The sequence below is a fragment of the Leuresthes tenuis genome, unplaced genomic scaffold, assembly GCF_036924035.1.
Source record: "Leuresthes tenuis unplaced genomic scaffold, fLeuTen1.0.hap1 SCAF_11, whole genome shotgun sequence".
In the NCBI taxonomy this organism is placed as follows: domain Eukaryota; kingdom Metazoa; phylum Chordata; class Actinopteri; order Atheriniformes; family Atherinopsidae; genus Leuresthes; species Leuresthes tenuis.
Window position 1 is genome coordinate 15135344 of NW_027325365.1, and position 27322 is coordinate 15162665.

General features: G+C 41.6%; 1 protein-coding gene across 1 annotated transcript; it reads left to right on the forward strand.

Annotated features, from left to right (window-relative positions):
* The first annotated feature begins 3811 nt into the window (after positions 1–3811).
* slc43a1a (solute carrier family 43 member 1a) lies at positions 3812–26975 on the forward strand. The gene is made up of 15 exons (XM_072395660.1): positions 3812–4109; positions 10538–10693; positions 11089–11281; positions 11918–11973; positions 12397–12473; positions 20451–20543; positions 20855–20988; positions 21077–21204; positions 21613–21759; positions 22767–22802; positions 22914–23043; positions 23214–23343; positions 23464–23537; positions 24015–24138; positions 24966–26975. Exons 2-15 carry the CDS (start codon positions 10540–10542, stop codon positions 25161–25163), a joined length of 1674 nt encoding a protein of 557 aa, XP_072251761.1. The 5' UTR covers positions 3812–4109; positions 10538–10539; the 3' UTR covers positions 25164–26975.
* The last annotated feature ends 347 nt before the right edge of the window (positions 26976–27322 follow it).

Below are 27322 nucleotides of genomic sequence, written 5' to 3' on the forward strand. Positions count from 1 at the left end.
TGGAAAAATCTAATTTGAATAAAAGCTTTTAAGTCAATGTCATACTGAAGGAAACTGGCAACCCCTCTGCTGAGCCTATTCAATGGAGAGTGCAGACAGACTGCTTCTCCAGAGAACCATACCTGCAGATTACATTAAAAACAGAATGAAGATAGATGTTTTCACTGCCTCAGAGCTAACATCTCATTTTTATTTGATTGTTTACTAGTTTCTGTTGAAATAATCTTTGATTATTGTCTTCAGCTCTCAGCTACTGACCATCCCCATAGAATATGGCCATTAAGAGTTATTTGATTTAATCTTCTTTGTATGTAATTACTCAGCTTACATGTCTATTAGGCTTCACTGCTGTGTAGAAAGTACAGTCTAACAATGCCAACCTGAGTGTCAACTGACATGTTCAAATGGACATTGCAGTTAGCAGGTGAGGTTAAAGGTTATGTTTCCAGGTGTCACAGCCAGAGAGCTCAGAAATTCCAACAGGATTATTCTATTAAGAAACTGGGGCCCCGAGTTCCCAGATTTACACCTGCAGACTGAACAAATGTTCCATAACCCACTGTAAGACTGTGTCTAACCTGCACACGGTGCAGCAAATTGCTATAGATTAGAAATGAAGTGCTGGGCCCTTCCCTGTGAAGCCCTGCAGGGTGCAGATTTGCAGATTCAGGCCATGTCAGTGTCAAAAGTTAGCAGGACTAATGCTTTTCTATGGAGGCCAGAATTACTAATGAATTACCGGAGCTGGGGTGCAAAGAAAATTATAAAGGTGACTGCTCTGTACAGACAGCAGGGTTACACCGATGCCATTCCTTGCAAAAAGCTCGCATTTGAAGACTTTTATTTTCAGTCAATGTTTTCGTATTTATTACCAACAGCTTCAGTTATGGTCTGTGATTAGCTGCATTAGTTTGAAGCAGCCTTTTTGAATCCTAGAAAGCTAACCAATAATAGGTCTGAGAGCCTGCTCACAGCGCAAACAGACAGCATAAAAATTCATCCTACTAATTTCCAAAATGGCGGACGATTTCCATCAGAATCAGACCTTCTCAGTTCAGAGTAATAGCGTAATAGATTTGTTAGGCCTCTCAAATATAGACAGAGTAACACTGAATCTAAACAGACACAGGAAAACTTCACAGAGTGTGTTTAGGTATCAAGTTTCCACTTTAAGTTCCTCATATTACCAAAAATAGTCAAATCAAATCCATCCATCCATCCATTTTCTATACCCGCTTAATCCATCGATCTGGGTCGCGGGGGGGGGGGGCTGGAGCCTGTCCCAGCGGTCATCGGGTGAGAGGCTCAAATCAAATGTGAGATTTGTTTTATTTAGATTTATGATCTTGTTTAATTTGAGGGCAGGATGCTGTTTCAAAAGGCTTTGGAAAGAAGCGTGTTAAACTGTGACGCACTACATCTTCTTTTAACAAAGTCTCAGTTTGAATTAACTGCACTGAGACCAGTTATTGAAGTAATTAAAGTGAAGCTCCTATTGTTGCACGAAATCAGCAGCACAACAGCGTGCCTGCTCTGTGTTATTCTTTTTATGTATTGATCACAAGATGTTTTCAGTGAGTGAGGTCAGTTCAGGAGCCATGCACTTAAAAAACAGGAGGATAGACTTGTAGGAAAGGGTTGGAACTGAAACTGAGGTTTAAAAGCATTTCAACAGCATTTCAACAGCTTGTAGAACCACCTTTGGCAGGAATAACTTAAAGTAATCATTTTCTGATCGAAGCTAACAGTCTCTCTCCCATTTTGTGGAGGAATTTTTACAGTGTTGCTTAAGTTCTTTGACTTTTGCTTTTCTTGAGGTCCCACCACATCATTCCAATCAGGTTGAGGTCTGGACTTTGATTCAACCATTGCTGTGGTTGAGCTGGAGGTTGAGGACTCACATGCAAGAACTATTAAAAAGGGAAGCGAGCACTCATGAGCAAAGAAAAGGACGAAAGGTTTATCCAATCCAAACCACAAACTACTAACAAAACAACAACTAACAAAAGGGTGAACAAACAGAAACTTTACAGAGCAACAAAGAACTAACAACTAACAAGAGGACTTATCACAAGTGACTGAAACGGCAGCCTGAAATGATCCGACAAGCACTGACTGAAACCGAGGGGTAAACATGCGGAGGGAATGACAAGGCTAATTAGAAATGGAGACCAGGTATGACACAGAAAGGAGATAAAACTCAACAGAATACGCAGGGGGGAAGCTCAACATAATAAAACAGGAAGTAAGGAAACTGACGTACATGGGGATGAATAACTGACAGAAAACATATCATAGGAACTAATACAGAAAAACACGGACCATAACAATTGCACCACCACGATCATTCTGTTGTAAATTTGCTGCAGTGTTTGGGACCAATGTCCTTTTGCATGATCCAGCATCAGGCAAGCTTTAGCTGTCGCACAGATGGCCTCACATTTGACTCTCTCTTTGCTATACAGAGGAGTTCATGGTGGGCTCAATGACGATAAGGTGTTCAGGTCCTGTGGCTGCAAAACAAGCCCAAATCATCAGCCCACCACCACTTTGCTTGACAACCGAGGTGTTTGTGTTGTTATGCTGTTTTCGGTTTTCACCTAAAGTGCTGCTGTGCATTATGACCAAACATCTCCCATTTGGTCTCATCTATCGACAGGTTATTGTTCCAGAAGTATATTAGTTTGTAGGGACTTTTTCCAATTGTACTGTCACAAACTTAAAAAGTAATGATACTAACTGAGGAATGTGCAGTCTTAGATGTAGCTCTTGGTATTTTTTAACTGTTTTTTTAAGCATTGCATGGTCTGACATTGAGGTGAACTTGCTGGGACATTTATTTAAGAAAAGACTGACAACTGGCTTGAATGTTCCCCGCTTGTGAATAATCTTTCTCACAGTACAATGATGGCATTGACCTCATAATTCTTCCCAGACTGATGGACAGGAACAGTTGCCTCTTTAAGAAAACTGCTGACGTCTTTCCTCCTCGTCATTGCAGTGTCACACACACGAATGTTTCGGGCCAGCATACTGCCAAAACCTCTGGTTTTAAGGTGGTCACATTTGAAGGTGAAGTACCTCGCTGCTACTTAATGGATCACAAACTGCTACAGGACTTGGCTTACTGTTTTTTTTAAATAATTGATGACACGGTGTAATGTATCGTGTGTTGTTCTTCATCTGAGGTTTTTATTCAGATGAATCTAAGACCCGATGAGGACCAGATTATTCATTATTTTAAATCATTATACCCTGATACTGAAAACTTAAGAATTGATAGAGGGTGTGCTTTATTTTTTACCGTGACTTCAGGTTTAGGCACTAACACAGATGCCGATTGCTAAGGCTACACATCCACAAGAGATTTCCCATTCCCTTGTTCACAGTACTATCTTTGAAACATCAATATCAGTCTTAATATCCGTTTGAAAACATAACCCATTATGTTCTTTTGTAGGAGTTGCTGTTAATCAGATTATGTAACTTAAAGGCATGAGTAGAAACCACATAAGCAGTCAAATGTCACATGGATGTTTTCCATGAAGTTAAACAGGAGGAAAATATGTCTCTTTGTCTGCAGTGGTTTCGCTGTAATAAAATTTACAGAAGCCTTACTTGTTTGTAAGAATCAAATCGAATAATTAAATGGGAATTCTTTCATTAACTATTTCACCACATTTTGTTAAGAGCCTCAGGGGTCATGGCTGCCAGCCCATGGTGACGGTAGCATGCAGGTAAGCGCAGTGCAGACGTTTGTCCTGCGAGCAGGCGGTGAGGAAGGCAGACGCGATGACTTCTCTCCACCTCTCGACATATACCACAGAAAGAGGGTGGGGATTAGAAGTCAAATAGGAGAAGAGGGGTTGTCTCAAATGAACCTAGAGGGGGAAAAGAAGTGAGGAGTTTAATAGGACCTCAACACAATCCTCCACAAACAATAAGCAGAGGGGGGAAGCTGCGATTTAGGGCTTCAGTTCGTCACTGCTTACTGTTTAAGGGGAAGAAAGTTGATTGATTTTCAATAGGAATTTTGATACTTATTAGTGAGCCACTCAAGAGCTATTTATAAAAGAGCAATTTCCTCTCAGAGAAGTCACACAACTCAAGTAAGTAACTTACTTTTCTCTCAATAACCCTTTGTGTCGTTTATATATGTTAGTAATTGTGGTATTAACAGTAATAAGACGCTGGCAGCATGAGGCGGGAGCTGGAATAAACGGCTGTAGACACGTGGCATCAAACTAAACACACGGTGACTACTTTCCATTTGGTTTCTTTAAATGAAGTTCCTTATTAAACGCGCCAAAAGATGTGTGAAAGACATGAAAGCCTGCGCTCTCACGAGGAAGGGTGAAAACGTGAGAAACACAATGAGTGTGAGGAGCACGCCTGAAAGATGACGACTATCTCGGAAAGACCTCGTTAGTGACTGCCATGCTTTTATAGTAGTTTCCTGATTTAGTCTCGCTCTTGTGTAGTAGTAGTAGTAAACTCATGTCTGAGTAATATCCGGCAATGTGCTAACTTGTGAGCATATATGAACACAGTTTGACAATTAAGTCTTGCCGTTTTACTGTTTAAATGTATATGTTGTAGTCCGGAACAGTTGTAAGCGTTTGTCTCACTGAGATAAAGACATGTGACGCTTTCATGGGCTCCCCGCAGAGTCCGAAATTATCCAGATTGACCTTAGAAGAAGCAGCCTGAATATTCAAAGGGCTGTTCTCCACAGCTTGTGAAGTAGTGTCATACATCAAAACACATACCGATATCTGTAAACTTCAAATGAGTCCAAATCAAGTCCATGTTTTATTAGATCATTTAAAACACTGGCATGCAGTTTATCCTCAATAGTTATTGGTTCAGTCATTTTTAAAGTGCAGCAGCAGTATTGGTGCGCTGTTGAATTGTTGACTGATAAATGATGGCTGTAAAATAACTAAAAATGTCAAAACGACAGCAACAAAAAAAAAGCTAAACAAAACTGAAAGACTTGGTCGCAGCCACTTTTGTGTCTTTCCATTATTTGGGTAAACCTGGTATTTTCGCCATTTTGGGCCAGCAAGTGAACGCTGCATCCTCTCACCGGGATGGGCCGCCCAGCTGAGCCGGTAACCGGACCTTGGCTGAGGTCATGCTCACGGAGAAACAGCTGCCTGGCGTCCACGCTGCGTCAGTGGGTTGCTTTTTTGGACTCCGCGGGGAAACGAAGCGCCTAGGGCGCGTGGTTTATTTTCATGGAAACTTGTGAGGATAAAGAGTTTGTCGTGCGGTTCTTTGTGTCCTGCAGAGGCTGTCAAACACGACTGGTCAGGGTTACCAATATCACACTTGGGGAATAAGAACAGGAATAAGAGTAAGAATACCTTTATTCGTCCCACAGTGGGGACATTTTTATGTTACAGCAGTAGCAGCAAGAGATAAAAAATAAAAAAGTAAAATAAAAAGTTCAAATGACAATATAAACACTATAAACAATAAACAATATAGAACCCAAGCTATATCTATTTATATATATATATATATATTGACATCCTCTGGAGCTCTCCAGAGCGTTTACAGTCTCTTGCATGGAGTCATTCTCCATCATGAATAACAGCTTAGCCATCATCCCCATCCATCCTACTACCTCCACTGAGGTGAGGGGGCATCCCAGGACAGAGCTGACCTTCTTGATAAGTTTATCAAGTCTTTTCCTGTCAGCCGTCCAGATGATGCTCCCCCAGCAAGACCACTCCTTAAAAAATGGCTGATGCCACCACAGTGTCATAGAAAAGACTCCTGAGCAGAGAGAGTCTGCTCTGAAAGAGAGCAGTGCTGGATGTGAGGGACTTGAAAGAAAGCAGAAGACTTAATAACCCAAATGCCTCATGGTTAACTCAAACTCAAACACAGGCCCTAGAGATGTATTTCTCTTTTTTTTTTGGTATTATAATGATCCTAAACAACCCCAACACCAAAAGTGCCATGACCAAAACAGTAGCAATGTTGCACGATTCAGCTGGTGCTCAGGCCTTTCAGGAAACAACTTCCTTACATGGAGCTTAACCGGGCTTCCTGCTCTCTCTCTCTCCACACACACTAACACACACACTTCTCAGTAGTATGACAGGAGCTCACACCTGCCTGCCAACACTTAAAACACATTGCTTTCATGTTTTACTTGTCGGCAAGACCTCGTTGCATTGACCTTCCTGCATTATCACAACGCAGGAGCCCTTGTGTTCGCCACAGAGACACAGTGGGAAACAGCGAGAATACGGAATGCAGAGGTAGAGGTTTTGGTCAGTTGCTTGTTTGCAGCTTGCGTAACTTGTTTGTCTCGCTTACGACCACATGTTTAATTTAACTTGTGCCCAGACACACAATGAAAACTGGATACTGCAAAAATGCACGTTTCAAAGGATTGTGGTACCTTGCAGGCATGACTCCTGTATCAGTTGTTGTTTACTGGGTAATGGCTGCTAGTGTGTGGTACGATCACTGCATGTCCCGATGAAGCCACTGTTGTGAATCCAACATTTGTGACGGTAGCATCCATACTTAGGATGATAAAAAAAGTTCTGACTCTGTATTCAAAGGAGGAAGAAACTGGCAAATGCAACATAACCTTTCAGAGTCAAGAAAGTTTATACAGCTTTTCATTCATCAAGGTAATTCAATTTAAATGCAACAAAGGTGCAAAAAACATTTCTTTTCATGGGAAAAGCAAAGCAATGCACTATATGATTAGATTACAGCTGGATTGGTCTAAATCAGACTGCTGAAGCTTCACATTAACTTCTTTTGCTGAACTTTCTTTGCCCTCAGCACTGAATCTTGAGTCCCATTTCTTATGGTGCGTTTATACCAAAAGCAACCTGTTTAATTAGGTTTTGAAATGTGTTTACCCTACCTAAAACAAGCTGATGAAATCCTTTCCCACTGCCAGTAATAGTAGTGTGTTATCCCTTTGTGGTCTGGAACCAACCGATCCAGTAACTATCCAGAGTTAGGCTAGCTTGTTATTTTTAATCAGACTGTGAGCGTCAGCACCACACACTGGGACTGAGAGTGAGGTGGGAGTGTGTCTTGTCTCCTCATCCATACCGATTGGATCTGGAGCTGATAGATACCCAAAACAACTACAGAGTGATTGAAATAAGTTTCCTTTTCTGCACTCAAAACCCAGATGTTTTGAATTTGCGAATTTTTGACTAGTGTAAGAAGCTTATTACAACGCAACAAGGCCATTAATATTACAATTACTTTTATTGTTGTGTAGTGATTGTCACACGAAATAAACAAAATTATTCCTCCGTATTTGACCCATCCAGGTTGACACCTGTTGAACACACACATGCACACACTCATAGAGACAGATGCCATACACTGGAGCAGGGTGCAGCCATTCACAGCACCCGGGGAGCATGGGGGTACAGTGCCTTGCTCAAGGGTACCTCAGCCGTGGCAAGGAGGTGGACTGACACCCCTCCAGCTGTCAGTTCACCAAGCTTTTGGGAAGTGAGAGTGGGAATCGAACCATCAACCTTCAGATTATTGGACCAACAAAAGTGACCCACGATTTATGTCCTTTATGGTTTCATAACTCTTCTGAGGAAGTGAATGAAATGTTTTTGCTTTTGGACATAACAAAATAGGTTGAAAACTCAGTTTCCAGGAAATTGTGATCATGATTTCATTGACCAATATGCTAGGCTGAGGTTCAAGGTTTGTGTGATTTATTGTCAGTGGAAATGATAGTTCAGCTCATGGTTAAAGGCAGATTAAGTTTGACATTCTTGCTTGTTTGCACAGCTCTCGCTCCACTTGGAATAAAGCATGATGGTACTCGATGACCATAAGTCCACCAGAAAGATGGGGGAAAAAAAGAGAACGAACCACAGGCATTGGTGGCATTGTGCAGTCTTGATCATTTTTGATGCTCTATTTCAATCCGTCTTTAAAAAGTTCTGTCTTCATTCATCATTTTGTCGGATCAGCAAGAGCACAAATGCAAACAGCAGTAGCATCCATTTAAGTTTGTTAGACACATTTTTTTTTACCTCAAATGGAAGAGGGCGGCTGGTTTGAGACACACACTGGGAGCTTTACTTTGCACTCACTCAAAAAGTTAACCTTTTACAGTGTGACTCAATTAACAGGCTCATCTGTGGACTATATTCAAGTGGCTGAACGAGTGTCGTCTCGCTCAATGTTGTGGACCAGGGAGTTTAAGGTTTTTTCAAGGTTTTTTTTTTTTTTTCTCTCCATGGGGTGTCAATTACAAAGAAATCCTCCTTTTCAAACTCTCTTTTCAGCACTGAGGCAGCTCGCTGGACTGTGAGTAATCGTATTACGCACACGCCTCATGGGCACACGCAGAGATAAATCTGTGCCATTAGAGCCCCCCTGTTTCTTCAGCACGACACACACACTTCATTCAGACGTGTTTCCTGTACGAAGCCTTGACTGCAGCATATCTGCCTCTCTCTTCCCGCCTTCTGCTGTAAATAGAACAACTTCTTGCTTATCTTTGGGGCATTTGTCTTCTTGTTTAGATGTTTTTCAAATGCGTTGTGTTGATGTTGAGATATCTTGTCATATTTGGCTTGACTTTGTTGCTGCAGGTTAGAGTGACCTGTCCTGTCTGTCTGCGTGTGTCTGTGTTTTCAGGGTGGTCACGACTGACCTGACTGCATTTAGCCAGTCGGTTTCAGCCTTTTTTGTTCGAGCGCTCATCGCTTTTTATATAGCGGTCGCATCGCCACTCGCTCTTGACTTGATTATGTCAGAGAGATAAAAACCAAAGCTAAACTGTGGTTGCTGACTCACTCGGTTGTGTCTGCTGGTTCAGCTGAAGAGTGAAAGTGCTGCTTTGTCAGTCCACAGTCACTGAATTGCTGTGGACAATGCAATGAGTGGTCCCAGGTACCCAGCAATGATTTACTAAACGATTCCTCCTCATAGAGACAATTAAAAGGCAAACTGAGGAGAATGTTTAACACCTCAAAAGCACTCCATCAGATGTCTCCAATGAGGTAAACCCCATTAAAATATCAGAATTGCACCAGAGTGCGTCATTTCAGAGCACTTTGACTAATACAAAGAAAAACCCAATTTATCACAATTTCACATCTGTCTTATCTACTTAAAGTCAATAGAGTGAAAGATAAACAAATGTTTTCTTTCTCTTCACTCTTAACTCTGGTTTATCCATTTTTATACTCAAGTTGTGAGTATCTTGTGAGTGTCTATCTGAACAATTAGTCGATTAAGAGAAACAATTAAGAGAAATTTAGAGGTAACAGTTCAAGCAGTTTTAGATATGTTCTTACATGTCGATGTTCATGGATGTTTTTATGTTTTGGATTCGTGAATGAATTGGAAAAATGACTGTATCTTAGGTAAATGATTTAGCTGCAGAGTTGAGAATAAGTTGAGTTATAATTGGGTGTGTCCAAACTTATGACAGGTTCTGTAACATACACATAGGTCTTTGTTAGACTTGTGTCCATTATTTAGGGTTTCTGAGTAGGATAAAGCACGTTCTGCTGTGGTGCTGATTTATTTATTGTCTAACTCCCCAGACTGCATTCAGCTAACTAGTCAACAGCTGACCATGAAGTCCGAAGTCACCCTCGGTTCTGAACCACCATCTGCTCAACTGTGATGAGCATTCATGTGCAGACACTGAGATCTGTTTGTTCTTCGATATTATGTGTTCACATTCTGTAGTTTATTAAATAACCTATGTTCCTAGTTTGTACTTTTCCACTCTGCTCATGCTACACAATAGATGACCTTAAATGGTCCAAGACTTTAAGATAGCATAACTTGACGAAACAACTGGGTCAGACAAAACATCTCTATTGGAGTAGATAGGTCCGGTACATTAGATCCACGCCTAATACAGCACTCACACACACACATTGTATATCACATCCAAAGAACACAACGAGGACAGTGATTGGCCTGCTCGGGCCACTAAAACTGGCCAATTATACTCTGACAAGTGTGAGTACAACCTCTGTGAGATAAAGCTGAATATAAATATGAAATGCTTCCGGATATCGGGGCTCGGCCTGATGGATTTCCTGCGGGAGCTCTGTCACTCCGAGTCCAGCGCTGCAGTATTCTTTACATGTGATCACTAATAAATACTTTGCTTAATAAACGATTTCTCCAGCTTGTTCTTGGGCTTCCAATGAACGAATCGGGCTAACAGCGTCATTTTAGCTTTAAAGAAGAGTTCAAATCAACAAAACTTGATATTTAAAAGGTTGGATACGAAATACATTTTTTGTAATAATTGGATCTTTTGATAAACTTTTCATGTCTGGCAGTTTGGCTTAGAAATGTAAGCAAAGAAGAAAAAGGCCAAAGATATTTAGCTATCATTTATGTAATAATCTATGATAAACGAGTACGTTTTATATGATCATATAAAACAAAGACAGCCTGATTGATCATTATTTTCTGCTCCTCCTATCCCCTGCACATCCTCTCCTCCACTCTGTCTTGGTCCCTCCCTCCTCGTCTTCTCTTTCAACAGCCATGGCGCCCTCCCTTGTCCAAGCCTATAGAAGGCGCTGGTGGATGGCGGTGACGGCGGTGATTGAAAATCTGCTGTGTTCGGCCGTGCTGCTGGGCTGGGGCTCCCTACTTATCATGCTGAAGAGGGAAGGCTTCTACTCCCACCTGTGCACAGGTAAATTCATTTGAATTAACCTTTTAATCTGCTCCATAATGCATTAAGTTTGTGGTTCAGGTCTGGAGGCGTTCTTTTGTAATCCAAGCAGAATATTGCCTGGCATTGTCTTGCTGAAATGAGAAAGTCCTTCCCTGAAAAGAAACCATTTACATGGGTTAGTGTGACATGCAGTGATTTCCATTACAAAGTCATGTCTCTTTTTAACACCGAGCCGTCTGAGGGCCGGAGGACCACAGGGGGCCACAGTCGTTGGTTAATGGCTTTTGCCTTTTGCATTGAACTGGAAACCACTGACGGTGGACATATTGTAATCACCATAAGAATGATCTTAAAAGGTGTAACCGCAGGCTTAATTACTGTAACACACCTCCTTTATCAACATGTTTCCACAGTAAACGGGTCCATGGTCGTGTCTTTGGGCAACTCCTCTGACGATCAGGTAGAGAAATGGCTCAGCTGTGTGGACCAGGAGGAGATGCTGAATCTGGGCTTCACCATCGGTTCCTTCCTGCTCAGTGCCACAACACTGCCGCTCGGTATCCTCATGGACAAGTTTGGTCCACGTCCAATTCGGCTGGTGGGCAGGTAATGGTTGTGAAATAGGCACAGGTGTGTCACAAGTATAAAAAGATGTGTCTCTGCTGGTGTGTCTGAACTTCCGAAACACCCTCATGTGCTGAAAGGAAACTCAACTACCCCACATTTCTCTACTCCTACTGAGAGTATAATGAAACATCTAAGTGGACGGATGACATTCCTAAAGCTGCACGAGGAATTCCAAATTTTTTTTCCTGTATAGACGGGCCACTAGTTTGTGTGTGCACAGGGAGAGCACAATTTACACGTGCACACCATAAATGGCTGTGGAAACATGAACACAATCCTACTTTTTAGTCTAATCATGTGACAATGTTCTGTTAATGTAAAGCTGGACAGCTGTTAGCATCTTTACAGTACGCAAAGAGTCACAGTATTAAGTTAAAACACACACACACACACTTTTAAAGACACTCACACATGTTCCCACAAGCTGTTATTACATATGAACATGATAATGATATTCCTCATTAGTCTGCCCTGCTTTCACTTATAACAGAGTGTAAAGTATGACTCAGATACTACTGAGTCATCAACAGCGAGTTATCTTGTGTTTGTGTCGAGGCCGTTGGAAAGTTTCTGTGCTTGTTCCCCTTATCTAAATGATTTTTTTTTTCATTGCAGCTCATTATTCGGTTTATCGTGCATCATCATGGCCGCGTCTGCCTACAACCCAAACGGTTAGTACAAACAATAACACACCAGAATGTCTTCTGGAAGTTCAAAACATCTCACAGGCCTTGCAGAGATACGTATAGCTGTAATAGTCTTGTAATAATAGTCTTGTGTAGCTTAAAAAAAGTTTTCCCCAGGACAGTTTAAGTGACAGTTTAAGTGACAGAGCAGCATTCTCAGTTATTACCCTGAGAATTGCTCACTTTTGCCACTTAATAGACTAAAAGAAACACATAGCAATTCATGGTAATATGAGCCTAAGTCACAAATTCACAGAACTGCTGTTAAAAGCAAGATGAAGCTCTTTCGCATCCCAATTTTTGCAGGTGCACAAAAGTGTAAATTAGTTCCCAAGTTGTGTGTTGTGCTGCTAAAACCAATATTTTGTTTGAAACTTTTGTCCGTGGTGTTTATCTTCTTCTCTGCAGATCTGTCAGCGCTTATCTTCTTGGCTCTATCCCTGAACGGTTTTGGAGGCATCTGCCTGACCTTCACTTCCATCACGGTGAGACACACAGCATAAAAGTAAAGCACACGTGCAAAGTACAGTTGCTCAGCTTAGAGGGGTTTCAGTGTGTTTTACAAGAATTTGACCAGGACGAACACGGAGTGGGCGGTATGATGTTATGGGGCTGCATTAGTTGCAAAAGGTTATTTGCTGATGGTACCACGAGTGTGACTGACAAGGTGACTCCCACAGTTTCTGAAGAGTAAAAAGGGAAACTATGACCTGTATGATGCCTGACCTGAATTCAGACCTGAAGAGCAACACAACACCCTTCAGCACAGAACACCTGTTTTTATTGCAAGCCTGCATTTTTAATTGTAACTTTTTTATCTTTGAATGAGAGTAAATACTCCACTCTTCAACCTAAAAGTTCAGCTACTGAAGGATAATGGAGTTCTAGACTATTTGGCATTTAACTGAGTGCACCTCTGTTGGCTGTTGGTATGGTGCCCCCTAATTGAATGCAGGTCACGTTCGTTATGAGAATAACAGACAAACGCACACTTGAGCAGTCTGTAATGCGATCAGGTCAAGTCATTTAAGGTAAAAGTCACTCTAAGGAAAAAATGTAAATGTTTAAATGATACATGACAGATTCACTGTGTGAACTGTAAACACACAAACCAGAGAATGGGAGAAGCTAAAAACAGCCTCTGACTTCAGCTTCAGTATTCGCACTATTATGAAGAAGTAGAGAATCAAATCAAGAATGTCAAATATGACATGGCAACTTGTCCTGTGTATCTTCTGACAGTCTGTCCTACACTATAGCGTTGAAACAACAGGTTACATAACTTATATTCTGAGAAAATAGAAATGTAGAAATGTGTACCTGGAACGGATGGGCGGAAAAGTTTTTTGGCAGCTGATAGCCTGAGCGTGGTCAGGGCTTATGTTTGACCCAGCTGAGGAAACACTGTGTGTTGTGACTGGAAACTGTGTTTGTGTACACTCATGTCAGGCATGCGTAACTAGGTACGATGTATCAGTTGTTACCGACATTATCAAGCGTTTTATTGTCGTCTCTGCCAAGTATTCCAGTTTGTTCAGCGTGTGGGTACATTGTGTTTCCGTCAGAGCTGCACATGACAGCCCAGAGATGGACCGTCCATGATTCATGTGTCCACCAATGAAAGCCCGCGGTTGGACACACACCCTCCCCAAAGCTCGACCCACTTGCCTCTACTCAAAATACTCAAGGGCGAAGCGTAATCACGTGTCCTCTGAACGTTCTCATGCCCTTTCTTTCAGCTCTTATCATGTTTCACGGCTTTACACAAAATCGAACACACACATTTTCAGCTTTCCACGACTGTGGAACATTTGACTGTGCTAGCGTGATACAAATAACCATGAAAGTGATGTTTGGACAGTGATGGCTCAGGGTGATATGGAAAGATGATGTTGTCCTACAAGTTTTTGTATGCGTGTTGCCTGTGGCCTGACTCTGAGGCAAAGAACACCTGTCTCAGTTAAATGAACACAATTCATACCTTTATGAAGAACTGCTGACAACGCACTGATAAAAAAAAACGTGATATTACTGACTTTTAGAAGAAACGTGTAAAAATAACATTTTCCCAGTTTAGATGTCCTACATATGCAGCATGGGTTGAGGTGATTGTTAAAGGTTCCATGTTGTGCTTTTTCGCTGTTTTCTGGATAATCTGTAGTGTTAAAATGATGTTTTATCACCTTAAAGGCCACCCGAAGCTTGAAAAAAAAAGAAAAATACACGTTTTAGGGTTTTTTGTTTTGTTTTCAGAACAAACTCGTTTAATTTTATAGTCTCAAATTCTCCCTTGTGTGACTATTTTTTTTCCACTTTTTATTTTTACTCATGTCACAGTGAGTAAATGGCAGGATTTCCTTTTATGGTCAAACTCTCCAGGCAGCAGGTTCCCAAGAGAGCTCGAACGTGCATGTCATCCACTTCAGGCGAATGGGTTTTTGGTTCTGAGGGCAAGTTGATCCTTTCAGCTTCCTCAACAACCCAGCAATCTTGGACCAGTGGATGCAGATAGTTTTTCTTGGCTGGCAACACAGCCGGGAAGAGTTTAGGATTAGTTTACGGTTCACAGGTGACAGTTTTATGAACAAGAACCACTACGATGCTGGCTTTGCAGGGAGACTGAAGCTAAAAGTTGATGCAAACACTAAATGGGCACAAATCTGGATGAGACTGTTTCAAATGTTTGTGTTGTGTTGGCGTATGAAATCCATTCATACGTCTAACGGATGATTTTAGTTCAAACATCATGGTTAAAAAGGCGGTTACGGGGGTGATGGTACTGTGTGGATACATTTATACACCACTGAACATATACATTTTTTTGTTTGTAGAACTGCTCATAAACACGGAGCTGCTCACATAAGCAGATGCACAATTGCAGCCACTGAGCATATTTATTTACCAGAGACATCCTTCTGTTATTCTTCGTCATGACAGCTCGTCATGCAGCTGACTTTGATATTCGGGGTCTAATTCTGGCACAAACGCTGCATCACATGTGTGGTCATGCTTGAAAATGTTTCTCAAAGTTTTGTTCACGTGTTGTCGTAACTTGCCAGTAGTGCGAGTTCATGAGTCACCTTCATACCCTTCTTTGCCTCCGCGACAGTCCTCTAAGAATTCAGCCAATCAGAAGACACTTTAGCCAGATCCTCCCTTCTCAGTAGGCTTCCCCTTAGAGAAAGCTCTCCCTTCTTCTGAACTTATCACAAACTGTTCTGAGTTATTGGCAAAGCCAATCTAGAGGTACCCAAGATTAAGAATGAAATGACTGAAAATGCTTATGTCATGTCCGCTTTAAGTGAACTCAGCAGAAATTAGGTAAAAGATAGAAGGCAGGCTAAAATAATGTCAAAGTGGTGAAAGGAGTTCAGATCATGAAATAATGAATAGTAGAAGTTTCCTGAATAGTTTCATTGTTTTTTCCCGGCTCATATCGGGCAGCGAGAAACAGCCAGAAAGAAAGCTGTATAATGTTCTTTTGGCTCTACGATAGACTTTGGTGATGTTATTCATTTCTTCATCATTTCTTTGCAAAATGGATTTGGCAAGTCATGCTGCGTTACACATTACAAAATGTAGTTTTATGCAGGCTACCTTGACCAGACATTCCATATCTCAGTTAGACTTTCTTGGCTAATTAAAGGGCAAATAAAGAACAAAAGTTGCTTTTCCAAAGCAAGAACACTAAAATGACTCCATGTTGAAGCAAAGATGGAACAAGATTGAAGATCGACGCATGGTTCAACATGTCGCTGTTGCATTTCTCAGACAAAACATGACATATGTGGCCCTAAGTGCTGTATGCTAATCATTTTATTACTTAGAATTCAAATCTAGCTCAGCTGATCAGCATGACTTCACCTCATCACTTCATGACTCAGTGTAGAGGCATCTCAACACCATGGAAAGTCCTTTCAGTCTTTGACCGCGCTCTCTACGTTCCATTAAACGCACACACTAGCACAAGATTGATACCACCCCCTCCTTTCTGTTTGTCCCCATCCGACCTCTGTTGCTTCTGTTGCCTCTGTCGACACATATGATCGGGTTTACCGGCGCTCACTGACCTCTCCGCTGCTGTCGGTGTTCTGATGAGGAAATGAGCACAAGGACAAAAGCACACAGACATACCATCGTGACTGAAACCATGTGCTTGAGGGTAATAACTCGTATCTGTTGAGTTACAGTCTACAGCAATCATTTAGTTTGCATTGTGTTCTTCATAAATCTCTGATTTAGTTGTGATTTGATACAATAGTGTTAATGAATAATTAGCATTACCTGATGTGTTGAAACTGTTCAACACAAACTTCAAATGTGAAGGACGGTTATTGGACATTGCTAATACAATAACTAAACCACGAAACCAGTTTAACTTGGTTTCAAATCCTTTGTACTGGCACTATTTTTAGTGGTGTGCCCGTTTTCTATGTGCACTGTAATAAGACATGTAGTAATCCAAATCCATGCTGGCAACAAAAGCATAAAATTGGCAAAGAAATTTGAATTCCTTACAAAAGTAGGGCGGGACTGTTTGAAAAAGGTAACAAAAGAGGAAAAAAAACTGAAAGAAAGAATAATATAAAGTATACGAAGTAAGAGGCTACCGTGACAGCTCCTGTTTCTCATTTTTACATAAAATTACCCAGTTTTACTGGTGTTACATATTGACATATGACAAGTTCTGCATTTTTAAAAATGTTAGTAAACTTTTATATAACCAGTAAGAAATTCCACTGGGATTAAAAAGTCCTGTGCAAGATAGCTGCGGCTCAGCTCGGGAGCAGGCCTCGTAGTTCATGTGTATCCAACATGCAGCAAACTAACAAGCAACACTGAAAGCGGGCAGAAACCATTCTTTTTCTTTTATTTTCTGCTGATGCATGTGACTGGGCAACTTCACTTTTAAGATCATATGAACCACGGACTGCCCAAACTTACAGTCATTAACAGAGGCATCGCTATGTGAAAAGATTGAACAGGCAGCAGGAATGCACACACAATGGGCAAACTTTGCAGCTGGTGTGACGCCAGCAAAGAAGGTGGACTGAACTCAAAGCCCCGCAACTCTTAATCTAAAGAACTCTCTGTGGCTGCATCTTACGTGAAAAAAATGACCAAATCTTGCACTTTTTTTTTTTTTTTGCAATATTCCATTTTTCTTCTTAGTAGTTAAGTTAGTTGAGAGTCAGTGAGTTAGTTGAGTGACCGATGCCCTCGTGAACCAGTGTGTACTCACTTATGTGCTGTGCCTTTACAGATTCACAGGAACACAAGGTTGAATACATTCTTTGTCCCGTGCTTCATCATCATTAATGATCCATGTTCGCACAGACAGAGCTTGCGTTTCACTGGTGTCAAATTAGCATTCGAGGACTAAGGACGGGCCTCTCGCGTTTGCTGTAACACATGGGATTGCCCTCAAACAGAAGTGGCTGCGTGCCGGGGCCTGCGTGATCACATGCTGGTGATAAATGTGTGTTCAGTTGTTCGTTGCTGGAGTTATGAAAGCTGTCTGTAAAATTTGCTCTGCAAATGCAAGCCGCTCCAGGGAACTGAGCGTGACTCTGCGGGTCAAACACGAAGCGACTTCAAAAGCTTCCATACGGATTTGAACATTTGACCAGTTCTCATGTTATGTAAGTCGGCTGCAGCTGGACGTGAGCGCTGCGAGGGAAGATGGTTTGACCAATCTATGAACAGTCAGAGGGCGGCAGGGAGAGGAGGTGGAAATAAGAAGCCGGTGCTAATCAGCTGTGGTTTAGTGTTTCCTGCTAGGTTCTCCACAGAGTGAGGAGCTGCAGCTGCGGCATGGGGAGATCAGTCAAACCAAAAAAAAAAAAAACGTACTCCCACTACCTTTCTTTGTCATCATTTCTGTTCCAGTCTCTTGCACTCCTCCTCTCCTACACAGTTTTTTCCACTCTCTCTTCCTGTAACCTACCTTTCTTCCACATGGTTAGAGCTGAAACTAATTTCTAAGCTCATTAATCTACCATTTGGCTCATTTTCCCAATGATTAAAGTCTTAATTAAACTCAGTGCCAAAGTCTTACAACACTCAAGTGAGTGAGCACAGCAGGAGTAGAGCCTGAACTGATTAGTCGTGACAAACGAAAAGCCAAAGCTCCATTTGTGTCTCTCTGACACCAGTTGACCCTTGTGTGCCTCCATACAGTCACGTGTTAGCATGCAGGACATGTGTTGCATACCCTGTGTGAAATATGTGCTTTATGGGGTCTGCTAGTCGTGCGCGGCTCATGCACACACACACATTTACTTGCTTTCTGCATCTCAGACAAGTCATTAAGGACAGGAGTAGATTTCTGCTGCCCGTATCCTGAGAGCAAACGTTGGTTATACGAAATCTCACACCGCTGGAATTTCTTTAACATTTGTAAGAGACACAAACTCAGAAGATCAGAAGACTCTGTCACATACATTCCACGAACCTCCGCAGCCGACAGACACCGCGGATCTTATAGCCATGTAGGTGATGTGCAGTGTTTCTGAGGATTCTCAGAATCTCTGAATGAAGACAGGTGTTCTCTGTGATGTTTTTCTCATCTCGCTGAGAAAGTCTGACTCCTTCTTGAATACCCAGAAGAAAACCTTTTTTTTTTCCTGTTTACCTGCTAACTACTTGGTAGTATCTCTGGAAGTGGCCTCATGCTTCCCAGTGCAACACAGACACACGCTATATCCCGCTGGCTTTAAACTGTTACTGTATGGCAATCTCAAGGTCAGCGGTCACATCAAATTCACACTCACATCCACGCCTTTGCATTGCTGGATTTAGAAGCCAAACGAAGGTTTTGCACCATCGATTGCCCCTTTCTGACGGAGATGAGACGCTGAGTAAGAAGTAAATAACAGCAGAATGCAATTATTTGCAAATATTGTAAACTTTTACCATTTGACAAATGGTAAAAGACTGAGAGGTGCTGTTGTTGCTTTGATCTGTGCTGAACTGGTCTAGTTTGGACACACCGACCCGTTCATTTTCAGTGGGAACTTTTGAGTGGCGCTGTTTGTTCCCGCTGACTTTGATGGCTGTGGCGCACTTGAAAAGAAAAAGGTCGGGAGAGGTTGATAAAGAAATAGGAAAATGCTGGTGGAGCATTTCACAGCTAGTTGGGTTAAAAGGTACTTAGGGAGGGTAAATAATGAAGTAATTGAAAACTGACATTTCTTGACAAAAAATCGGAATTTCACAATGCGTGGGAAGCGACAGTAGGAAACGCTTTTGAAAATTCAGTTGCACATCACAGCATTCTGTTTTTATCAACATTTCAATCCCAGTGAGATGTATTTCAGAGTGCGTTTTTTTTTAATTGTTCCACTTGTTCATAAGAAGACAACGTCTCACACTGCAGCACTTCATTACTTAGTGATCAGCACAGAGTTCACTGAGGATTCCACAGAGGATCATTTTTAAGGTTCTGCAGCTTCCCTCAGAGCCACAGAGGTTTCCAGTGGTCTGCTTTTCCAGTCTGCATCTTATGGATGCAGCAGCAGGGATCCCCTGATACAACCCAACTTGTGATCAAAGTGATACGGCATCCTTTCAGATGAGAGCTTCCATTTCTCTGTCTGTCGTTCCCCACGTCCCTCCACATGAAGCTCAGCACCTGAGCTCAGCACTGAGCTCATTAAAGTCTCATGAATGCCGTACAGTGAGATCAGTGCAAAGGAAGAAAGGGTCACTGACACTGCTCAGTGCACTCTGACACAGCGAGGAGATTAGGTGACGCGAGCAGAAGTTTGGAAAGCCTCTGGTCAGTGCTCAGAGAGAAAAGTGACTTTGTCATGCAGCACAACTACAATCCCCCACATGTGATTTTATAATCATGATTGACCCATTTAAAACTCTAATCAAAGAACACTTAGTCTGCTGCCGCCACAACAGGCCATTGTTATGCTTTCTAATCTACTTATTACTGTAAATAGGTCAATCTAATATATGATGTGTTGGTGCCTGCCACCACATACTTTTTGCCATGTGTCATGCAGGCCCTCGTGGTGGGTCTAAGGAGCCCTGTGAAGTTCATCGAGAGCTGGCTATAGATCGGCTTCGGCATTTTTAATCCGAATTTTGAGAATTTGTTGAGATTGCAAGAATAAAGACGGGTGAACGGTGATTAAGTGTAGCTTAATCTGTGTTTGAACTATGGGGTCAGGACCCACACTAGATCATGACTGATTTTTCGTCTCCCATGACATGGAAAGTAATATTTCTTAATGAGTCGGCATGGAGTTACTGAGTGCAAACACCGTGAAACAGAGAAGTGTCTGTTCATGCCGCTCACACCCAGCATCTGTCTGCCCTCTGCTGGTGCACTTCAGCTCAGGATGGTGCATAAACACACACACACACACACACACACACGTAACGCGTTTCACAATTACCAACAGTGACCTTATTTATAACGACTGTATGTGCTGTCTTTTGTCCCTCAGCTCCCCAACATGTTTGGGGCCGTGAGCTCCACCATCATGTCTCTGATGATCGGCTCCTACGCCTCCTCTGCTGTCACTTTCCCAGGCGTAAAGGTAACAACAGCTGGGGGGAGGGACTGGCAGGGTCAAATCTGCTGTCTTACTTGGGCCTGTCTTGGTTGAGTTTGAATGTTCTCCATGTGCCTGTGCGAGCTGTGCTCCGGCTTCCACCTGCAGTCAGATAACGTGTGTTATTGGTTAACTGATGAGTCCAAATTGGCTGTAAGCGTGTGTGTGAGCATGGATTTAGAATGTATTATTGTTGACTTCATAGCTTGTTCTGCTAAGGTAGAAAATAACCTCAGCGAGTGCATGTTTGAACACGAGTTTTTAACGAAAAAACAACCCTTTCTGTCCTCTCCCAGCTGATCTACGATGCAGGCGTGTCCTTCCAGGTGATCATGTGGATGTGGGCGGGTCTCGCAGGGTTTGTCTTTTTCAACTGTTTTCTTAACTGGCCAAAAGAGGGCTTCCCCACACCTGACGAGGTGGACTACAGGTCAGTGTCACCGCCAGTCTGTTGCATCTCCTCCCAGCTAATTAGGACATGAAATGTGTTCAACAAAACCCTAACTCCCTCATTACAGCAAGATCCTCACTCTGCAAGAGCTTCCCTCGTCTGACCAGAAGAGTGTCGGAGAGCGACTGGGCCAGAAAAACGGAGACGCCCGACATTCTACAGAGAAGCTTCCTAATGGTCCCGACGCTGCACCCAGTGAGTCAACAAGCACAGTTTATTTATACAGCCTGAGTTTGAGCACTTTTTTTTTTTTTTTTTACAGCAGCGGAGTATATTTAGCAGAAATACGATCATGTATATTTTCTCACCTGAAAGCCCCAGTTGTGGGGCTTGAGGGGGTTGAAAGGGGTGGTTGAAGAGTGGCACTGACATGTTAGGGGGAGAGATGGAAAACTTTGCTGCTGAAATTCTCTGCTCAAGAGTTTGGAGAATGAGGCTGGTCATGCTTGAATTTGATAGCACCGCTCTACTTGACTGCCTGAACTACAGCAGCAGTCACACTGCAGTATGATCAACAAGTGGGGGAAAGAGATTTGGATTCCCTGGTATGAAAACCATTTCACACACTGTATAAGTAAATAAAACTTCTCCCTCCTCTCTTAGATGCTGTTACTTTCCGCCAGTCGGTGTTCTCCCCCATCTTCCTGTGGAGTCTTATTACGATGGGGATGACGCAGCTGAGGATCATCTTCTTTATGGGGGCAATGAACAAGATGCTGGAATTCATGGTCACACATGGAGTGGAACATCGTGAGTGTCCAAGCATGTTTTAGCAAAAGCGTACAGTTTATCAGGTTATTACATGTTATTATTAAATGAAGAAAAAACTGAGATCATTCTGTTTGGTAGCAAAGTGAAGAAGGTCAGGATTGGTAAATATCTTGAGACTCGGGTCCTTACAATCACTGACCAAGTTCATAACCTCGGAGTGTTGATAGCCTCAGATCTGACTTTCAGCAGCCACATCAAAGCTGTCACCAAGGCAGCTTTTTACCAACTCAGAAACATCAACAGAATTAAAGGTTTTCTCTTCCAAAAAAGATCAGGAGAAACTCATCCACGCATTCATCTCCAGTAGACTCGATTACTGTAATGGTCTTTTAACTGGACTTCCCAAAAAGAGCATTAAACATCTGCAGCTCATCCAGAACGCTGCTGCTCGAGTTTTAACCAGGACTACTGAACACATCACACCAGTTTTAAAATCTTTACGCTGGCTTCCAGTCAGTCACAGAATAGATTTTAAAAGCCTACTGATGGTTTACAAATCCCGGAACAGTTTAGGCCCAAAATACATCTGTGATATGTTCAGAGAATATAAACCCAGCAGAGCTCATAGATCCAAGGAGTCAGGTCAGCTGGTCCAGTCCAGAGTCCAGACTAAACATGGAGAAGCAGCATTTAGCTGCTATGCTGCTAACAAGTGGAACAAACTGACAGTGGAGATTAAACTGTCACCAAATGTAGACATTTTTAAATCCAGGTTGAAAACATTTCATTTCTCATGTGTCTATGCACGAAATCTGCACGGTATCTTTTAACTTATCCAGACTGTGGCTTGTTTTAATTCATTTTAATTATTTTATTTCTTTCTAATTATTCTTTTACATTTTTTTAATGATTTTTCTGCTCCCGGCTGCAATGCTTTTATTTTATGTAAAGCACTTTGAATTGTTTTGTAGATGAAATGTGCGATACAAATAAAGCTTTATTTAAACTTTTGACTTTATTAAGATCATTTTGTTTATGTATTTCAGCAAATGATCAGGTGGTTATGGAAGCAAAAGAGAAAGGTGAGCAGTTTTCATTATAAGACTATAATAATATTTCATACTTAATGTGGTTTATTTTTCAAAGATCTTTTTTTTTTAATAATATCCATTTAAAAATATGTTCTCTTTCAGTTGATTTCTACTCGTCAATTTTTGGCACACTGCAGCTGCTGTGTCTGGTCACGTGTCCTCTGATCGGCTACATCATGGACTGGAAGATGAAGGAGTGTGTGGATGAGAAGGCCCCCCCCTCAGAGAAGGGGTACGTGCAGTGAAACACGACAGATGTGTTTCTTTATCGTTTAGCGTTCAGCTTTAAGGCATAGGCAGGAAACAGGGGAAGCTGGGGGAAGATTTGACATCATATGTCTGATATAAGTTGAACACAAAGGTACATTTTAGTAAGAAAATGTGTTCCTGTGTCTCCATTAGACCGACGGGTGGACCCAAAAGAGATCGTAAGATCCAGAAGCTGACCAACGCCATGAGGGCCTTCATCTTCACTAACGTTCTGTTGATCATCTTTGGATGCTGCTGTCTTATTTCCAACCTGCCTCTACAGGTAGCACACACATAAGCACATGCCTTAGAGCAGCCACACAAAAACCAGTTGTGTGAATAACAGATCTCACGACTTAAACCCACAGATTATATTGCCTTTTTCCTGTTTTCCCCACTGCAGATTCTCACCTTCATCCTCCACACAATGGTCCGAGGCTTCATCCACTCCTGCTGTGGGGGCCTCTATGCTGCTGTGTGAGTGTGGCACTGACATAACATCATGACGTCATCACTTGCACATCAGCACAGTAACAGCTGGAGGACAGTTTGTTCAAATTCCTGTTTAGATCCCACAGCGAACATTTAAGTGGTGTCGCGTCAGAATTGAAACTCTCTTCTGGCTCATTCAGAGTGATTTCCTTGCACCATATAAACACTAAAAATAATGTGATAAAAGCCTCCAGATGTGGCAACAAAACTATGGCGTGCTGCGTTTTGTGTAGTCACTCGCAGAGTATGTGAATGTGTCTGTTTTATTACACAAGACAGTGTCAAAGAAGCCACCATCACTGCATGCAAACACAAGCCATCTTTTGAAGTGTTTACTATATGTGTCTACAACAGAATTACAACATCATCAGCCAGTTTACAACATATAATTTAACCACAAAGATTATTGCGGAGCTCAGTGGTTTTTCCGGTTATTCTAACCTCCTCATGCCTCTTCCACAGCTACCCGTCCAACCACTTTGGAACACTGACAGGCCTCCAGTCCATGATCAGCGCCGTGGTCGCCCTGCTGCAGCAGCCGCTCTTCATCATAATGGTCGGGCATCTGCATGCGGACGCTTACTGGGTGAGAAACACACACGTGTATGATTTCCTGTCACTGAGCTAGACACTGAGCTGGTGTTGCTTCTGAGGGCACAGTTTAATTATAATAAGGCATATGACTCAGAGAATAACCAAAAAAAATCATTTGTATGTGTGTTGGAGGGTTACCCACATAAACATTAAGCTACTATACTCATTCCCCTTTTCTCTAATATCTGCTCATCCTAACTGTGCTGTAATACAACACTAAAGAGTCATCTTTTTGTACTAAAATTTGGCCCTGTAGTTGAAGCTAAATGAGACACAAATATATTATATTCAATCATGTATATATTACCTTTTTCTTGTTAAGTGAAATGTCTCTATTAGATGAATTTCCTCGATGTAGAGACAAGAGAAAAGAATACCTTTTTGGTAGTTTTCATGATCATAATATTCAGAGGATTTACTTCGGTAAAGGTACTAACACAACACTCAAAAATGACTTCATTACATATAAGTCATGTGTATAAATGACTGAATATGCACGTTTATAAAGGAAACTGCACCGAGAGCACTAAAATAGCATGCTAATATGTACCTAGCATGCTAAAGTAATTGGTGAACATTGTACCAACAAATAACTCACACTATAAAGTTTATTTTACAGATTTGTTGTGTCGCTTTCAAATGACCATTTCTCTCTAACAATGTTATTCTATTACCTTCACTGGACAGTTTTATACCACCGCCCTTGAAACAACAAGCTCTCACTTTTACTTATGCCTTGAAAAAAATGATTCGCAAAGATGCCTTCACTTTCATTGTCATAAATGCTTAATTAACCCCCCCCCCCTCTGTGTCTTTCAGATCAACGTCGGCCTGCTGATTCTCTCATTCGCCGGCTTCCTGTTGCCAGGTTATCTGTTCTACCACCGCAGAAACCTGCTGAGGGAAAAGAAGGTCAGAGACAGACAACCTGCCAGTCAGGAGATGCAGGCCCTCAAGCACTCTGAAGCGAACGGCTACAAGCCTCACAGCAACGGCTTCAGCGCGGCGGAGGCTTAAAGAACGACCGAGCCGACGACCGCGGGGGAACTCTTAGATTAGTTTTTTTCTACGTGCCTCAATAATGAACACCAGCAATCTACTCTTCCCGACAGATTTTGTTGCGATGGAACACGCTTTTTTTTGGTTTCCTTTTGTCTATGCTTGTGCCCATGTTGCTCATCACAAACTAAACCACGGAGCTGTTTTGTTACAAAAGATGTTAAGTTCTCTTCTTCTTTTTTTTTTTTTTTTTCAGTTCGCAGACGGAGATGTGCCATCATCATTTATTGCTGTTTATTTATTTTGGTTCACGTCCAAAGAGCCAAATTAGTGTCAATTAAAGCCATAACGTTCAATTGCAAGCGGATGCAAAGACAGCAGTACTTGAAATGCTATTTTTTTTATAGTCTTCTGACAATCATCACAATTATTGCTAACACCAAAGAACACTTTATTAGAATATTAGTTATGAGAAAGGTTACACTTTCGATTCAGTATTGTATAATAAAAAAAAAAAAAAGCGTGATGATGCAATCATGAGGTGTATTAATTGTGCTGTTTCGACTGTCGTCCCCCCAGCAAACACTAAAGATGTCCGTCAGTAAAGCTATTAAGCAAAGAAAATGTAAAACATCAAGACAACAGAATAGCAGTACATACAAAGGAGCTTTGTGGTGTTATTTCTGAGCCCACTTCTTCACTCACACACACGCACACACACAGAAAGGCTGGTTGTTGAGATACCACATCTACCTCCTTTCCGTTTTTTTGTACTGTCTCTGCAACAGACTTCTATCTCTGTCCGTCTTTCTCCACATTTGGAAATATAAACGATTAGGTTTTTACATGCCCGTTGTGAGAGAAAAAACAAAAAACCTACTGAGTTTTCTTTGTACCTCCAGAGGCGATGATGATTCAGCCCCTTTCTTTTCTGTAATGTTTATATATGTATGTAGGAAAAAAACGTTTTTTTCAAGGAAAAATGTGACTGATATGGGTCATTCTGACACGGTGCGTGTCAATATTTGAAACACTTTGTACTGCTTTATGCACAGAAATGAACTAGTGTGTGTATAAGATGTGTATTTAAGTGTCCTTTTTTTATACTTATAGTTGCGGTAGCATTGAAAAGGGAATGTAACTGTGTAGTGGGCTTATTATAAGAAAAAAGGCTCGGATGATTTTTCTTCGTATTCTGCTTTTTCCTTATTGTCGTGTATTGACTTTAGGAGCAAGCAAACCTCCAGCAAAATTGTTTTGTTTTTTTTTGTAAATAGAACTGAGGTCTGGCATGTGTTTTATTATGTTTTTTTCGCTTGCTTTACTACAATAACTGAAGTCAACTAAGGAAAACACTGGCTGCAGTTACACTTTATTTAAAAAAAAAAAAAAAGATTACACATTTGACGTTAGAGGGGAAACATCTCACTGCAGCCAGTGGCTCCTGGGTGTCAGCCGGCTGCAGAAAAATGTAAAGATCCTCCAAAGTTAGAACTAACTGTTTGGTGTACATGTTTTGTTCCCGCGTGCCGACTCATGAAACCTTTTGCATTGTAATCATTTCTTTTTGGGTTTTTTTTTTGCCTAGTTTTCCTCTCTTTTCTGATGCATTTTGCTGTTTTTTTCTCTTTTTTTTTAGCTTCTTTCACATATACATCCTGTTCAGCTTTGCGCTCTCTTTTGAGAGAGCGTTTTGTTTCAGCCTTGTGTTTGTATCACTGTAGAAGTGAATTTAAGATTACTTGCCTCTGCCAAACATCTTTCTCTATAAACCAAAGCCATCTCTAGGGACTGTAAAGGTAGTCAGTGCGGTACGCCACCTCAGGACAGCACACAGGAACAATATCACAAGCATTAGTTGTGCGATCAACAGCAGTATGTAGAAATAGTGTTGATTCTGCTTGGCAATCTGTGTTCTATGCTTTTTTTTATTATTATTATTATTAATAAGTGCATTTCAGTGAAACCTGCTGAGTTTTTTGAGTTTGGCTCTTTTCTTTCCTCTTGATGCTCAAGGTACCATCAATTCTGTTGCCTTAGAAGTCTCACAGCTAAACGGCCACTAGAACTGGGTTATAGCCGATTCACGGCCTGCCTTCCACTTAATGGGACCTGCTTTTGCACAGTATGCATGGGACGAAACATCAGTGGCTTTCTGAATTGAAACGCTTTCTGAC

Bases quoted from the DNA above. Each gene is read 5' to 3' on its own strand.
- slc43a1a (XM_072395660.1), top strand. From the start codon at position 10,540: ATGGCGCCCTCCCTTGTCCAAGCCTATAGAAGGCGCTGGTGGATGGCG. The intron at 20,544-20,854 runs GTAACAACAGCT...GTCCTCTCCCAG, and splicing joins TCACTTTCCCAGGCGTAAAG to CTGATCTACGATGCAGGCGT. The intron at 20,989-21,076 runs GTCAGTGTCACC...CCCTCATTACAG, and splicing joins CCTGACGAGGTGGACTACAG to CAAGATCCTCACTCTGCAAG.